Consider the following 17,720-nt stretch of genomic DNA (forward strand, 5'->3'; position numbering starts at 1 on the left):
TCTGAAGGGATCAGTCACCAAGTCAGATTTGAAGCCAAAGATTACAGCACTTTAGATCTGGTACTTGATGGTCTCGTGAGTCCCACTTGAAGGTAAAAAAAGAAACAAGCTGGTGCTTGGAATCTAATTTTGGTTTCCAGAGCCCAAGGGAGCAGTGTTAGGAGAACCAACATTAGGGGCCAAAGAATGGAGAGGAGGCGTAGAGTTTCAGAGAATAAAACGGGGGAAGGTGACGATACTGCGCTTGGTCATGTTTTAAAAGAAGCAATGTCCACAGGCACACTCAAGGGAGAGTCTGACCCCTCCTGTGCCATCTTCAGGGAGAGGAGGCATGAGAAGAGGGCATTGCCCAGGACTCGTGTCCATAGCACCCACTGCCTGAACTCGTTCTCAGGTGACACAGAGATGACTCCCTCCACATTGTCCTTGGCAATAGCTAGGACCCATCCCGTCCTGCCCTCAGCATTCGCTTCCTAGTACCACCTCCTTGACATGAGCACCTCCTGGCCTGGAGCACGGAGTACGCTGTCAAGTCTCTGTGGGACGTCTGGTTGCATGACTGTCCATGGGTCCCACGCTTCCTTCCCTCCAAAGGGGTCAGTTCTGGGTGAGCTGTATTTGGATCCAGTGTGTCATTCACTGTAGAGGAAGAAATTCCAATCTGACAGTAAGCAATATTATGGAAGCATTAAAAATATTAATTTTGTGAAATTAACATCCAAACAGGCAAGCAAATGTTATGTGACATAAGAAATTTAAAGTGGAAGAACTTTCTAGGGCACATAGAACAGCTTCTCAATACGTGAGAAGTCTTTCATCCGCAATAAGCAAGTCACCACATTGTGAAAGACTCAGTGAGATGGTCTTGCCCAGGGATCTGTGTCTCAGCTCACAGCCCGGAGAGCCAGGCTGCCTTGCCACCTTTTTTCTTCCTCTCCCCTAACGAGAGCACTTGGGAATGTCCATAGCCACAGATGGTTGTCTTTACATCCTTTTGCTTCTATATCACTGTGAACTCTGACCTCACTCAGCACCAATCCGAGTGCACGAATGTAAGTCATGGACTCTCGTGTTTCATCAGTTACCGACTGTTCGGTGAATGACTGCCGTAGGCGCCTCCTGAAGAGAGAAGGTTCCCTCTGTCGAGTGTGCCCAGAGTCTGTTTGCCTCACGTACCTTTACTAAAGCTCTTCATCTGGATCAGGCTGACAACCACCACAACAGGCAGTCCCAGGAGAAACAGTATCTTCCATGAAAAAGTCATCCTGCTGTCTAAAATTAAACCAAAAATCATATATATATCACCCTAATATGCAAACAGACTAAATAGCAGAACAACCGAACAATCGAACAATCAGTCACTGTGACGTGTGCTGACCACCAGGGGGCGTGTGAAGAACATGGCAGGCAACAGAAGCAGGCGGCAGAGCACAGAATATGGCGGGCGTCGGCCATGGCAAGATGGTGTAGCAGGTGAGCGGGGGCGCCAGACAAAGTCAGGGTGCTGGTGGCTGTCATCGGGGCGAGCCTTTGTGGTCACTGAAACTTCTTTGCTCTTGCATGCCACAGTCCCGCTGGGTGCTTGCACCTCTGCTGGCGCCAGCCCCACTCGCACCCACTGACGGTGCCTGGTCCCAACCCTGATCACTTGGCACAGTCAGTGGGTGTGAGCAGAGGCTGCCAGCCCCGATTGCCCCTGAGGACTTCTGCACCCCCCACCCTGCTCCTGAGGGGCGATCAGGGCAGCAGCAGCTGCTTGCACCTGCTGATGGCGCAGAGCGATTGGGGCAGGTGCCATCAGCGGGTGTGAGCAGGGCTGGTGCTGTCAGTGAGTGGGAGCGATGGTGGAGGGAGTGGGCTGCCGGCAGACAGGGGACTGGGCGCCACGACAGGAGGGGCCAGGCAGGGGCGCGGAGGATGGGCCGAGACCGGCCCCTGTGTTCACCGCAGCCTTGAGGCCCACAGTTCCTTTCAAGATGCATGAATTCATGCACTGGGCCCCTAGTTAAATCATAAAACTGGGCAAATGTCAAGATCACCCACTGTATCTGACCAACCCCAGAGCTGGAGAGGAGGTGGGACTGGGCCTCAGGGAGGAAGTCGGCTGCTCCTCCCCGCCCTGCAGAAGCTGAGGAGAGACGTGAAGTGTAGGCTGCTTTATTGTTTGCTCCTCAGAGACAGACAGACACACCCACACACTCACACACACAGTCACACACATACACACATCTCACATAAACACACACATACACACATATTCACACAAACACACACATACACACACACATGTACACATTCACAAACACTCACCCCCAAACACATATTCACACACACAATAACACACATACGCACACTCAGACTCACAGTCACACACATATCTCACATACACACACAAATACTCATACACATATTAACACACACACACACACACACACTCACATAAGTGCACACCCATACACACACTCACACAAACATACACACCCACCCATACACATACACACACACACACACACATTTCTCCACTCTCTTTTCCGGCTACATCACCACGATCCGTGGACAGCGAGGGGGAAGTGATGGGAGGACAAAGTGGCCAGCCCACAGCCAGGAAGGGGGGGTTAGGAAAATTAGTTTCTAATCCAGAAGAAAACGCACCGTGAGCAAAACAAAAGGTCTGAGTCGGCCTCATACTTACTCCCAAGGCTGCGAGGACCTGGGGTCACCCACCTGAGAGAAAAAACGTGGCCATTCTCTCCTCGCCGAGGAGGGGGTTGCTGACGGAGCAGGTCACGTTCCCAGCAGAGCTGTTTGTGACCTGAAGGAAGGCCTCCACCTGGAACAGCCCATCGCTGCCCTGAGCCAGCGCCTGGGAAAAGGAGGGCACCGGCTTCCCTTCCGGGTCCCTCCACTGCACCCGGGGCTGCGGGAACCACCCTGCCGAGGAGCACAGGAGCCGCATCTCTCCGTTGTCCGCCAGTCCCTCCGCGGTGATCCGCGGGGAAGAGCCCAGGCCTGGGAGGAGGATCAGGACACAGACCTCAGTCTCTGCAGGTGGCGATGCACCCAGAGGACGGAGATGGAGAGGAGGGCAAAGCTCAGCCATACGGGTTACACTCACTGTGGGGGGAGACCGGCTGGAGTGTTTTGCTTTTGTTTTATTTTGTTGGCTTATTTATTTTTGTATTTCTAAAATTATCCTAGGACCTGTTAAAGGATACAATAAATTTCAAATCCAATCTTTTTTCTTCTCTGCCTGAGAACAAAATTATTTGACCAGGGCATAAACCACATGGCCAGGATGTGAGTCAATAAATAAGCAAGAGAATATAGTTTCCCAGATCAAAGTCTTATAAATATAGAGTGTCCCCCAAAAGGTATACACATACTTTGAAGCATTATAAAGGCAGGGTGTATTAAAACACAATTCATTTTCAAAATTGAGCTGTTGCCTGTTCAAGTGTGTACTCATTTTTTTTTTGGGGGGGGGGCACCCTGCATGTATGTCCAATGGCAGAAGTGATGGAGTCCATTCACCTTCTCCACGTGTGCTCCTGTGGATATTCCCTAAACGTGCTTATGTGTTTATTAATGTCGACACAAATCAATGGGAGAACCACGTACACCATCCAGGATGTTGGCCTATGTCTTCAATGGCATTTCTAGCCTTGGAAAATCCATTTTCATTCACAAATATAGACAGTGGCAAATTATGAGGCAGGCCACAATTTTGTCTTTCCTCCTCCAGCCTGCCAATTCTGTCAATATTTACTATTTTTGTCTATATGTGGATCTAGTTTAATCTTCGAATCATTACACTTCCTAGTAACAACACATTTCACAGAATTTTAATAACATTCTGTGAAATAGTGAGTCCTGTGTAAAATTATGGCGAAAAATTCTCTCATTTCACTAAATGGATGGTCACTTTATGGAGATCCTAAGAAGGGTACAAATTCTGTAGCCAAATAATTAAATCTGGCCCATTTGAGTTTGTGGACATTAAGTATCTATGGCAGTTACTGCACATCAGAGGGCTCAATAGTAATCTGACGAGTGAATGGACATTAAGAAAATTTTGGATGCCGGGGAAATTTCCCAGAACCACCATGTTAAAGCAGTAAGAACCAAACAGCTATCTAGAACCCTTACCTACTATCTTCACATCCAAGGTGTTCTCCTGGTAGACACCGTCTTTTTCAAAAAGGCACCGGTACTGCCCATCGTCTGAAGTCCTGGCATCGTGTATCTGCAGGGTCAGCCTCCCCTCGCTGATGGCGTCCGTCACCAGCACTGTCCTCCCTCTATATTCTGCCATCTGCTCTGCAGACACCTGGTCCCCATCCATATACACATAAACAGCAGGGTAATGGCGGGCTCGGACCCACCTCACCTCCATGCTCTGTGCATTAGCCTCGGGGGACAGGCAACAGGTTAATTGTATGTCTTCACCCACTCTGACAAGAAGGGGCTGGGAAGGTCCAATCACTTTTAAGGAAGCTATTAAATACAACAGAAAAAAAGAAAACCACAACGAAAGACTCAAAATGGAGCAAAAATAACTGTCATCAGCAAGAACATCTCAAGTGGAGTTTAGGACCCACCAGCACTGCAGGGGAGCTCGAAGCTCAAGGTCACCCATTGGAGAGGAGGGTGTTTGGTGTGATCAGGATAGAGGTCATCCTGCTCAAGGCCGAACCATCCCATCATGTGTGTCAGTCTGAAAAAATTCACTAAGGAAACCCTCACCTGCCCCTAACTATAATTGTATTCAGGTTACAGCCCAATAAGATAATTTTGCAATTAAAACTTCTAGAATACTATCTGATATGCAGGATGTCTTAGGTGACCCCTGTGAAAGGGGTCGCGACCCACAGGTTGAGAACCGCTGTCAGGGCTCGCCTTAAGACCATCGGAAAACACAGATATTTACATTATGATCCATAACAGTAGCAAAATTACAGTTATGAAGTAGCAACGAAAATAATTTTATGGTGGGGGTCACCACAACATGAGGAACTGTATTAAAGGGTTGCGGCATTAGGAAGGTTGAGAACCACTGTCTTAACTGGTGTATGCCTCAGTTTCTTAAACTATAAAACAAATATATCCCTACAAAATCATGAGGTTGTTCTGGAGTCAACAAAATAATCGGTGCAAAGCTCTTGAATGACCATCAGTGTGAGTGGAGGCATGCAGACGGAGGCCTGAGGGCACTGGAGCAAACCCCACCCTCCGCCTTGACGGGGGCGTGGGGGGGCGATGAAAGTTAGTTTCAGGTGGATCGTAGTAATAAAATGTGAAGAAACCTTCTCCTGGTTTGATTTCATAAAACCTTAAAAGTCAGATCCAGCCAACATATTTCAGTTGCCCAAGGTGCACATGTGTGGGGCTCTAAACACACACCAAGTTCAATGTCCCCAGATGATTTTGAGAAAAATAAGATCAAGAATTGGGGAAGTTATCAAAATACAGAACGCAACAGGAAGATGAAGCCACAGGTGGAGTCTGATCTTGGGGAATGGAGGTTCCCCGGACGGCTCTCCTGGATCTGAGCTGCTGCACCTCCAGCTCCCCGGCCGCGGCCACGCCAGCTTTGCTCTATTCTAAATTGAGAGGCAACCTCTCCTATCAAATGGTCGGAATGCTTCCACATATGTTATGGTCCTTTATATTAGAAAGACAGGTATAGATTTGCATATCGTCTGAATGGGGCTCAACAACCAAAGGCAAAAATATCCTCATTATGTAATTATTCAAAATCTGCCAGGCACTTCTCTAGCGAGAAAACTCACTGTCGACACAATTCTAATTTTCAGATTATTTCATTCTATTCTGGCTAAAATTAGACTCCCACTTATTTCCAGCATTTTGTTTAGTTGGCCCTTCAATTTTACCTAAAACAGTATGTATCTGTTGAAATATAAAATATGTATGCATTCCATGTGTATCTGTTAAAGGCTAAAAACAAATGTAAGAGTCAAAAAAGTAAAATAATTGCTAGAATTAGTGGGGTGATCACAAGTGTAAGGTATAAACATGTTGAATCACTATATTGTACACCGGAAACTAATATAACCAGGATAAGATTGCATACCAACTGTATACCAATTGTATACCAATTTTTAAAATGAAAAAGTGATGTAGGAATTAGCTTGCTGCTATTTCTCCACCCTTGTGTCTGACAGTAAATTACTCAGTAAAACCGAACATTTCCTCATCTCTGCTACCATCTGAGGATTTCCCCGGTGGATGGCCCGTGGTGCATGTCAAACTGGATTACCCTGCCAGGCACCGGTTAATTAAGAGCTAAAACTGATTTTAATGGAAACTGAAGAAAGCAAAAGGTAAGTTTGGAGGTTGAGTCAGGTGTGTTATAGAGACATGGAACTCCTGTTCCTCCAGAATGCAAGTGGAAATGAGTGTACAGTCCCGGGAGCCCTGCAGGCCTGTGAGGAACTGGTGCTCCCCCAGGGAAAGACCTGAGGGCAGCTCCACACAACCCTCCCAGACAGCTGTGTGCACAGCCCCCCCACCCCCCAAATCCATGCTCACACTTTCCGTTTTGTTTTAGTTTTGAGAATTGGACGCATGCTCCTGAAATGCCTTCGGAATATTCACTGAAAAATTAAAACCTTTCTGGAGTGTGAAGCCCACCACCTTACACACTGATTCCCTGAAACCTGATCATCTTATCGTCATAACACACAATCCTCATTCAGTCAACATACCCAATTACGGGGCTATCTCATTCCCCGAAATGCTCAATCTACACTAATAAAAGAGAAAAATGCTAATTGACCGTACCTTCGCTACACCCACAGCCAATCAGGAGTGGTATGCAAATTAACCCAGCAAAGATGGCGGGTAAATTTGCATAAGCAGGCTGTAGGAGCAGCACCCTAAGCCTCCTGAGGATTCAAGGGGACCTGGACAGGTGGCAGGAGGCAGCGCCCTAAGCTGCCCTGCCGCCTGCCCAGGTCCAAGCCGCCCGGCCATCACAGGGCAAAGAGGCCAGGCCAAGCCGAGACCCTCGATTGTGATCACGGGGTGAGCAGGGCAGGCCAGGCCGAGCGGAACCCGTGATCGCCATCACGGGCGAGCAGAGCAGGCAGAGAAGAGACCCATGATCGCCATCATGGGGCGAGCAGAGCAGGCCAGGCCGAGCTGAGACCCGCGATCGCCATCACTGGGCGAGCAGAGCAGGCAGAGACCAGACCCATGATTGCCATCATAGGGTGAGCAGAGCAGGCCAGGCCGAGCCGAACCCACCATCGCCAACACGGGGCGAGCAGAGCAGACCAGGCAGAGCTGACCTGAGATCACGGGGTGCAGCCAAGGGAATTCTCCCTGTCCCCAGAGTCAGGAGCACCAGCCCAGGTCTACCCAGCGGCCTGGTCCTGAATGAGGGGGTGAGTTCTTGCAGGTTTGATCCCCACAGACCAGTGCCTTTGTTATTGCTGTGTCTGGGTTTTAATTGGACAAATGGCTGGTGGTCCCAGGGGGGCCAGCTTAGCAAAATCTTTTAGGAAGAGAATTCTATTTGGGTTTCCTCAAATTCCCTCAGCCCCTACTCACCCCTCTGTAAAGGCACAGAACAAGTGAGGCCCTTAAATAAAAATCAGAGGTCTCCAGCAACAGTGGGCCTCTCTCATCACGAGTCATTTGGACTGGATGGCATTTGAGTATTTACCTAGGCACCATGACAGAGAAACACAAGCTCAAGTCATGATCTCTGCCCTTAAATAATTCACAATCTTATTAGAGCGAGTGGATGATAAAAGCACAGTAATGACATCAGAATGTAAGGCAACAATACAGAGAGGAACAGAGGCAATTGCTAGGATGATTTTCCAATAATTAGTACAAAGAGTATGTGCTATGAATTAAATTAAAAAAATATGTGGAAGTAGCTGTTTCATGAGTATGGCATCCCTTTCTATTTTAAAGGAAGCTGAGTTCCATGTGAACTGTGAACTATGCTATGATATCTGAGGCACAGAACAAGGGAGGCCCTAAGTGTACTATGCTTTGATATTTGAGTCATTCCTTATTGTTCAATGTAATTTATTCCTATACGTCTCAGTTTTGTAATAGTTAAATTACTAGAATAATACATCTTGCTATAAAATATTACTAGGAGATCAAATGATCAGGTGACATTTATTGTTATTTTTTATAAATGAAGACAATCTCTGGTATGCTAAAGTGATAGGTATTATAGAAATATTCAGATAGAGAGACCTACAGGCTTGATTACAAGTGAGGCTTACTATCACAACCCAAATTTATTGCTTAAAAATAAAGCAGGGAGCCAACTAGAAACTGAACCAAATATAAGCCCTTAAAGGGCAAATGTAAATTGGATAAGCTTTTCTATTACAAGAGCAAGAAGAAAAAATTCAGATGCAAGAATGAAAACCACATTGCATCCACTCTAAGTAGCTGTTAAAGAAAAAGAATGGTATACTATGAAAATACTTAATACAGATTGTAAAGACATTTGTTCAAAGAGGATTTCCTACAGTAGGTGATATTTCAGTTAATTTTTTTAAATGTGAAGAGGTTAGCTAGATAAGAAAAAGGTGTAGGGGTCCTGAATTGCAGAGGGTGCAGGCAGGGCTGAGGTGTCTCTCCCTTCCCCCCTCCCCCCTCTCCGTGCACGAATTTCGTGCACTGGGCCTCTAGTTATATTATACTATACTATATATGTTTTGTTTCATTTTATTCCTCACCTGAGGATATTTTTTCCATTGTTTTTCAGAGCGTGAAAGGGAGAGAAGAGGAAGAGGAAGAGGGAGAGAGAGAGAGAGAGAAACATCGATGTGAGAGATCAACTGGTTGCCTCCCACTATATAATTAATATTTCAAAGAACTAGTCATTATTTTTATAAACCAACAACATTATTAGCCAGAGTGGTAGCTGGCTAATAATGTCTCGAGACTTCCAGAGAGAGCTCGGCCTGCCAGCCGCCCTTTGCCTCGGAGCCCTAATTCCTGAGGATACAGGAGGTGGCTTGATGATCCTGCCTCCTCCGTCAGCAGCTCACCCTGGGCACCCGAGGGCCCGGCCTCCTCCCGCACCCTCCAGGGAGCTGGGGGAGCTGGGCTCTCTTCTGGTTTCAGTGCGTCCCGGGGGCCAGCACAACTCAGGAACCGCACAGCCTCAGGCTGTCTCTGTGCTGGGACCCAGTGAGCATGTCCATTGGCCCCATAACTCGGAGGCTGACACCTCACCTGACACCCTCCTGAGGACAGAGACCAGTGCCAGCCCAGCACCGGCTTGGCTTTCTGATCTGCAACGACAAGCGCTGCCGGGGAAGGTTCCGCCTGATCCTGAGCAGAAAGGGGAGGCGCACAGGTGTGCAGCTCTCCTCAGATTGCGGAGTTACCTTTGAACTTCCCGAGGCCCTTTCCTTTATCTCCATGGCCCACTGGGGTCCAAAGTGTCACCCTAAACTCTGGGAAATATTGGGGAGTGTTTGCCACCCTGATGTTCCTAGAAACTCCTACATGGGCACAGAAGTGTGCTTACGCTCACCTGATGTGCCCACACACACACACACACACACACACACACACACACACACACTCCTGTAGCGGGTGACGGAGAGCAGGGTGTGCATGGAAGGGGAGATGAGTGACCCAAGTTCACATGCATTTGGGCAGGTGCAGGCTGTAGTCATGGCTGGGAGAAGAGGTCACAAAAACGAGGTAAAGGAGAAGCGAAATACATTAAAATATGAATTGGCTGTTTTTTAAAACACTTGTCTTAGGCACAGTAAAATACCTGCAGTCCAACTATTAAGTGAGAGAGAAAAACACAAAGCAGACAAAAATGGAGAATTATCAGCCCAGGCAGCACAGGCTCCCAGGCTGCACCTGGGAAAGCAGCTCCGTGGTGAGGAGGTCAGGAGTGCCGGGGCAAGGGGCAGGGGCAAACTGTGTCATGGGAGAGCCAGGGGCCGAGGTCCGCCTGGGATCACGTGGTGTCTGGGGCCTGCTAGGCTAGGCCCAGGGCGCCGGCTCCCTCCAGGCAGCACAGGGCCTCGTCCACACCCATGGGCGTGCGGCTACTTACCCAGCTCAGTTTGGAGTTTCTCTGGAAAAAAGAATACGAACAACATATTAAATAAGCAATTTGTTCTAAGGAAAAGGAGTTAAAATATCTCACAAAAATAAAAGCGAGTCCTACATTTTATTGGCAATCCAGATTCATAAAAAAGAAAGTAACTGTAGAAAAATATTGATTCTTTCCTCATGGTTCAGCTGCTTTTCATTTCCTCTGAACAACAAAAACGCTCTCGAGTTCTACCACCTCATAATACATATCCTTTTTATAAATGCATGGAAAGTATAAAGTATATGGACCTAGACAATTATCACCTATAATTCCAAACTGAGAGATAAAACATAGTGTGTCTCATTTTAATATTAACATATAGCATTTACTTCATTTTTTTCTATATTCATTTATAATAAGAATAATGATGTCCTTATATCTAAATATATATGGCACCCCAAAAATCCAAAAATCTTTACAGGACTGGAGATGCCTATTTATAGATAGATATATAATAGGTAGATATAATCTTTACCATTAGACAGTCCATAATGAAGGATTTTTTCACCCATTAACATTTTTTGAAATATTACTTTTCATTGATGCTATAATGTAATTTCATTGGGCTGTTGTTTTTACTGCTATTTACCAGTGAGGCTATGATTAGGATGCTATTGTATAAATAATTGTCTCCATCTTTGATTATCTGCATATGACAAGTTCCTAGAAGTAACCAGCACAATATCACATAAGAAAACATTTCAGCTGAAAGAATATAATTTTTTTCCTTTACAATGTCATGCATATTTGTGAGTAATAAAATCTTGAATTTGGAAATAATTGCAACACTATTAACAATAGCTATTCAATCAAAATATAGTGTATATATTCAAATGTTTTATAGCTTTCAATACAAATTATTAAATGCTAGATAATTTTCTTGATTAAAATAATATCCGGAACCTCTCCCGCTAATCTGAGCATCCTGGTCCTGGGGGCAGAGCGCTGACCTGGGATGGAGAGGACTGCGCCCTTCTCCTCGGCGAGGACAGGGTTGTGGATGGAGCAGGACACAGTGTCCGCGGAGGCAATCCTGACCACGAGCGTGGCTTCCACGTGGAACAAGCCATCTTCGTCTGGGATGTGATGCTCAGAGAGAGTCAGCAGCTTCTCTCCCCTGGAGTCTTCCCAGTGAACCCGGGGCTCTGGGAACCAGCCTTCCGCCGTGCACACGAGCTGGATCTCACCTTCCACGGATCCCGCCATGTGGATGTGCGGGGCGGACCCCAGACCTGTGGAGAGGGAGCATACCCCTGCATTCAGTCCCAAATCATAGAGACTGAGAGCCCCGCGACATTGGAAGGAGAGAGTAGACGTCTAGGGGTCTGGGGAGCAAAACCATTCCCAAGTCTTCTATCCATCCCTGTGGGAGTTCCCATCCACTGTTCCCCAGGTGGGATCTGTAAATTTTTGCAGATAAGCAATACTTTTCTTTGGGTCTAGACAGGAGAGTAAGAGAAAAGGACATGTGACATTCGGCTTATGTCTCTAGTACTGTAAACAGAGATGTGTTACAACTTATTCATGAACTTGCCCTAGCCACAACCTCCCCCTTTTTTCATCTTAATATTATTGTGTTCAAGGTGATTCAATATGGATGAAAGAATCCGTGTGTTTCTGAGATGTGGAGTGGGGGGTGGGGAGTGTGCAGGGGGGTGGGAGGCGCACACCAAGGCCTCTCTATCAAGGACACTTGAAAATAAGAATATAATGTTATGTCCTTTACAATGGTATCACTCTGTCTGACATGTTGGATGATAACGTGACTCCAATTTAAAAGACTATTTAATAAAAAGTCTGAAATCACCACCCTGGGGACCTTCCGCATTGGTTCTGTTGGTGGCTGTGATCTTGGGACGCTCTGAGGCAGCTGGGTGTGTAAAATGGGAAGCTCCCTCCATGAGGAGTTCCCACATCCACATAAATATTCCATTCATTGGGAAAATGCTTTTGTGAAATCCTAGTTTTACACCATGTTGAAATTCTTTATTCAACACAACTCCCAAACCCAAACAAAGGGGACTGTATTTTTCCTACGTGGTAACTGTCTCTGTCACTCGCTGGGTGACAGAGACCCACTCCTTCAGCGAGAACCTAGGAAAACGCGTGGCTTATTTTCAAATGTTCCTGACTGTGAGATACCTTAGTGATGTGCACCCCTCCAATCTCAGGAACACACGGTTCTTGCATCCATCTGAACCACCTCGAACATTATGAGTGTTTAAGAAAAAGAAGGGGGGAGTGTTAGGAAACAGCCAGATACTGCTTCGTCCAAAGAACTATTTTGCTGGTAAGATAAATGGATTTGCCTGATGTTCTCTTCAGCATGTGGAGGAGTTATTCCTGCCAGCAAACCATCTGACACTTTAATTTGCAGATATTTGTTCTCCCTAAACACAGATCCTTTCTTCTCGATCCCCTTCTTCCGGACTCCTTCCTGCTTTGCTTTACAGAAGCATCAGGCAGACAGAGCCTGCCATTCACAGTGAATCCCGACTCAGGGAACACAGTATATGATAATCTCCATAAAGGAACCAAGTTCTTAACGGCTGTGGCCCCCTCACTAGCCTTCTAACTGGAGGCATTGCACAAAGAAAGGGGTGTTCACATCTCAGCTCCTGCATATTGGTGGTGGGGAGAGACCAACCAGTTCCACTGAGATAGGGACGCTAAGCAGCCGGCTAGACTCACTCACTCAGAGGTGAACTTGCCCTTGCACATCAGCCTGTGTGGCACAAATCATCCTCAGCAAACCTGCGAATGACCACATGCCAGGGATTTAAAATAACTGTCAAGAATAGTCAAAACCAGGCCAGTTCAGTTTGGGGATATTGCCCATGCGGGCCTGTTTCGGAGACCTCAGGACCACTTACCCTCAGAGGGATCAGGGTGGAGGACTGGGCGTTGGAAGTGCCTCGAAGATTAAAGGGAGCTTTTTAACTGGCCATGAACTTCCCATAAATCAACAGACTCCTCCCTCTGGGACCCGTGTCTTTCCCCAGATATTCACCTGCCACTTGGAGCAGCAGGCTGGCCTCTCCACAGTAGTGCCCCTCTTGGAAACGGCACCAGTATTGCCCGTCGTCGGAGGGTCGGATGTTGTGCATCTTCAGAGCCACGCTTCCCTCGGCCAGGTTGTCCTCTACCCACTCCACTCGGCCCCGGTACTCCTCCGTCTGCACCTCGCTCACCTCAGCTCCGTCCTGGTGTGCAAGCAGCACGTGCGTGCCGGGCTCCGAGCGGTACCACCTCACCTCCATGTGCTCCGCGCTCCTCTTGGGGAAGAGCTGACAAGTGAGGAGGGCATCTTCCCCGACCCTGGCCAGGATGCCATGAGCAGGACCAATCACTCTGAAGTGCTCTGCAAAAGAGTGCAGACGAGGAACCAGGGAATGCCAACTGGAAGCTGACTTGCTTGCTTTGGGAGATCCTGCTACCCAAATGGAGGCCCTGGAGGAGGCGGGCTTCAGTTTCAGTGTTTGGAGAAGCCAAGCCTGGCGATTTGCACACGTGGCTGCTACAGGGACAATTCCGTGCACTGAAAATAACACACAGCTCACAAATGTGAGTCAGCACCGAATCTGTCGCCAGCTGTGTGGTTTGGGGGCAAATCCATTATTTTCAGTGAGATTTGAGATTTGGAATCTCAATTTCTTCACCTTTAAAATACTGCCTTCATCTCTGGGGTGTTTTCATTCTCAAATGAGTTAATGTGTCAATCCATTTTTAATTGGGTACCATATTAGTGAGTTATTTTATATTTTACTAGAGGCCCGGTGCATGAAATTTGTGCATGGGGGAGAGTGTGTCCCTCACCCCAGCCTGCACCCTCTCCAATCTGGGACATCCCTCTCACAATCCAGGACTGCTGGCTTCCAACTGCTTACCTGCCTGCCTGCCTGATTGACACCTAACTGCTCCCCTGCTGGCCCAATTGCCCCAAACTGACCTCCCCTGCCAACCTGATCACCCCCAACTGCCCTCCCCTGCAGGCCTGATCACCCACAACTGCCCTCCCTTGCTGGCCATCTTGTGGTGGCCATCTTGTGTCCACATGGGGGCAGCCATCTTTGACCACATGGGGTTGGCCATCTTGTATGTTGGAGTGATGGTCAATTTGCATATTACCTCTTTATTATATAGGATAGTGATTTATAGTTCATAATTTCACTTTATAGTATAACTGATTGACACTGTAATCACTTTTCATAAAATTTAGGTAATACATTTATTCAATAGATTTTTCAACTTTTCAGAGTTGTTCTTGTCCTGGATCAAACACTGAGGTTTTGATGGTTGCTGTTGTTGTTGTTGGTGTGTGTGTGTGTGTGTGTGTGTGTGTGTGTGTGTCTGTGTCTGTGTGTGTGTGAGTGTTTTCTTTTCTCTTTTGCTCTGGAGAAGGCAGGACTCCCGTCCCTGGGGCTGTTGTAGAGGCTGTTTTCACAAGGACATTTGTGGTGGGTTAAGGGCAGTGATTTGTCTGGAGTGTGAACCTTCCAATCAAACGTTGAGTCACGTTTGACTCCTTCATTGTTATCTGCAAATTGAGGAGGTGTATAGTTCTGTGTGTTAGTCATTGTGTTTAATCACTCCTCTGCCACGTGTGCCGTCTTTCTCAGCCTCCGTGCTGTAGGACTTTGTGCAGGTCCCACCCCCTCAGCAGGAGCCCGGCCTCGCTCAGTGGCTCAGTGTCAGGTAGAGGCTCCTCACCGGGCCTGCAGGACCCACGGGTCACCTGCGAGCTTGTTGATGGAACCACTGGAGCCAGAGCTTCCATCCCACCTGCTGGCTGCTTCCCCGTGAGGGACCTGCCTTGCCCAGAGCGCAGGCGGCTCACCCCGCTTAGTCCCGCAGCCCGGGCAGCTGTGCCTTCCCACGCCCTGGCCAGTGCTTTTCCCCTTTGCCGGCTGCGTTTCCCCGGGGCTCGGACATTGCCCACTGACACTGCATTTTCATAATCCTTTTCCAAAGCAACACTTGGCCAACAAAATCCAGCTACTGAGCTCTCCAAGCCCGTTTACTGGAAGTCTCTCTTTCTAGTTGTTTATTTCCAGGTGTTTTCATGCTACTTGATTTTTGCTACAAAGTGTTTTTCTAGCCCCAAGTGCCGTCCCCAGAGGAGTGGGAGGAGGAGCTCTGGGGCTGTTCGGTGCTCCCGCGGCCTCCGTTCTCAGCGCCGTGCGCCTGTGAAGCTGAGGAAACGGAGGCAGGAGGTGCTCAAGCAGCTGTCCGAGGCAGCGCGGCGGGAGGTGGAGGCCCTTTTGGAACCCAGATGCTTGGTCCCGGGACCCCACCCTCCCTCATTCCCAGCGGTTCCCTGGTTCCCAGCGGTGTCCTAGCCTTTGGGCTGTGGACTCTGCACCGGGTGCACAGGAGGGCGAGGCGGCCTACCTGACTGCTTCATGGTGAGCAGCACGAAGAGGAAGGAGGCGGCCGCGCCCGGCAGGCTGTACCCCGGGAAGTCCACCATCCTCCCTGGAGCAGACAGGAGAGAGGGGGCCGCACCTGAGTGAGGCTGCCTCACTGACCCGCACCGTGCGCTCGGCTCCCAGGGTTCCTGGTTCCCAGGGTTCCGAGGTTCCCACGGTTCCACGGTTCCATGGTTCCCAGGGTTCCGTGGTTCCCAGGGTTCCGAGGTTCCCAGGATTCCTGGTTCCCAGGGTTCCGAGGTTCCCAGGGTTTCATGGTTCCCAGGGTTCCGAGGTTCCCAGGGTTCTGAGGTTCCCAGGGTTCCTGGTTCCCAGGGTTCCATGGTTCCCAGGGTTCCGAGGTTCCCAGGGTTCCATGGTTCCCAGGGTTCCGAGGTTCCCAGGGTTCCTGGTTCCCAGGGTTCCGAGGTTCCCAGGGTTCCTGGTTCCCAGGGTTCCATGGCTCCCAGGGTTCCGAGGTTCCCAGGGTTCCTGGTTCCCAGGGTTCCGAGGTTCCCAGGGTTCCTGGTTCCCAGGGTTCTGAGGTTCCCAGGGTTCCTGGTTCCCAGGGTTCCATGGCTCCCAGGGTTCTGAGGTTCCCAGGGTTCCTGGTTCCCAGGGTTCTGAGGTTCCCAGGGTTCTGTGGTTCCCAGGGTTCCATGGCTCCCGGAGGTTCCCTGGTTCTCGGCGGTTCCCTGGTTCCCAGGGTTCTGAGGTTCCCAGGGTTCCTGGTTCCCAGGGTTCTGAGGTTCCCAGGGTTCTGAGGTTCCCAGGGTTCCTGGTTCCCAGGGTTCCATGGTTCCCAGGGTTACGAGGTTCCCATGGTTCCATGGTGCCCAGGGTTCCGAGGTTCCCAGGGTTCTGAGGTTCCCAGGGTTCTGAGGTTCCCAGGGTTCTGAGGTTCCCAGGGTTCCTGGTTCCCAGGGTTCCATGGTTCCCAGGGTTACGAGGTTCCCATGGTTCCATGGTTCCCAGGGTTCCTGGTTCCCAGGGTTCTGAGGTTCCCAGGGTTCTGAGGTTCCCAGGGTTCTGTGGTTCCCAGGGTTCCATGGCTCCCGGAGGTTCCCTGGTTCCCAGGGTTCCTGGTTCCCAGGGTTCCGAGGTTCCCAGGGTTCCTGGTTCCCAGGGTTCCGAGGTTCCCAGGGTTCCTGGTTCCCAGGGTTCCATGGCTCCCAGGGTTCCGAGGTTCCCAGGGTTCCATGGCTCCCAGGGTTCCGAGGTTCCCAGGGTTCCTGGTTCCCAGGGTTCCGAGGTTCCCAGGGTTCCTGGTTCCCAGGGTTCTGAGGTTCCCAGGGTTCTGTGGTTCCCAGGGTTCCATGGCTCCCGGAGGTTCCCTGGTTCCCAGGGTTCCTGGTTCCCAGGGTTCTGAGGTTCCCAGGGTTCTGAGTTTCCCAGGGTTCTGTGGTTCCCAGGGTTCCATGGCTCCCGGAGGTTCCCTGGTTCTCGGCGGTTCCCTGGTTCCCACGGTTCCTGGTTCCCAGGGTTCTGAGGTTCCCAGGGTTCCTGGTTCCCAGGGTTCTGAGGTTCCCAGGGTTCTGAGGTTCCCAGGGTTCCGTGGTTCCCAGGGTTCCATGGCTGCAGGAGGTTCCCTGGTTCTCGGCGGTTCCCTGGTTCCCAGGATTCCTGGTTCCCAGGGTTCTGAGGTTCCCAGGGTTTCCTGGTTCCCTGGTTCCCAGGGTTCCATGGCTCCCAGAGGTTCCCTGGTTCCCAGGATTCCTGGTTCCCAGCGGTTCCCTGGTTCCCAGGGTTCTGAGGTTCCCAGGGTTTCCTGGTTCCCTGGTTCCCAGGGTTCCATGGCTCCCAGAGGTTCCCTGGTTCCCAGGATTCCTGGTTCCCAGCGGTTCCCTGGTTCCCGGCCGTTTGGTTCCGTGGTCCTATGAGGAGCCACCGTCAATGCCTCCGGAGCGAACAGGGAACCAGCCTGGGCTCCCTCCTGGGTTATTGCCCCCCCCTCCCGCCCCTCCCAGTGCGCTGTCCGGGAGCCGTGCTCAGCCTGAGGCATCCTGATGGGAACGAAAACTTTCCTGGGCCATCAGGACAGTCACATTCACTAAGAGATCGCCTTAGTCCGCCTCTCCGGCACCAGGAAGCCTAGAGCCGGAGGCAAATGCTTCCGGCCTCTGCGAAGGCGGAGGAAGGAGCCGCCTTGGACAGTGGGGGGGAGTCCGGAAACCGGGCCCCCTCAGCGATGACCT

General features: G+C 49.7%; 1 protein-coding gene across 1 annotated transcript; it reads right to left on the reverse strand.

Moving 5' to 3' along the window:
• Positions 1–632: 632 nt before the first annotated feature.
• On the reverse strand, positions 633–15,587 carry BTNL2 (butyrophilin like 2). The gene is made up of 9 exons (XM_054722592.1): positions 15,509–15,587; positions 13,128–13,478; positions 11,068–11,349; positions 10,076–10,096; positions 4,147–4,494; positions 2,725–3,009; positions 1,183–1,272; positions 922–928; positions 633–639 (listed from the first exon to the last, which is right to left on the reverse strand). Exons 1-9 carry the CDS (start codon positions 15,585–15,587, stop codon positions 633–635), a joined length of 1,470 nt encoding a protein of 489 aa, XP_054578567.1.
• Between the last annotated feature and the right edge of the window lie 2,133 nt (positions 15,588–17,720).

Source organism: Eptesicus fuscus, chromosome 10 (genome assembly GCF_027574615.1).
Source record: "Eptesicus fuscus isolate TK198812 chromosome 10, DD_ASM_mEF_20220401, whole genome shotgun sequence".
Lineage (NCBI taxonomy): Eukaryota > Metazoa > Chordata > Mammalia > Chiroptera > Vespertilionidae > Eptesicus > Eptesicus fuscus.

Bases quoted from the DNA above. Each gene is read 5' to 3' on its own strand.
- BTNL2 (XM_054722592.1), bottom strand. From the start codon at position 15,587: ATGGTGGACTTCCCGGGGTACAGCCTGCCGGGCGCGGCCGCCTCCTTC. The intron at 13,479-15,508 runs GTAGGCCGCCTC...ACTCTTTTGCAG, and splicing joins GCTCACCATGAAGCAGTCAG to AGCACTTCAGAGTGATTGGT. The intron at 11,350-13,127 runs GTGAATATCTGG...CCCTCTCCACAG, and splicing joins CCTGCTGCTCCAAGTGGCAG to GTCTGGGGTCCGCCCCGCAC.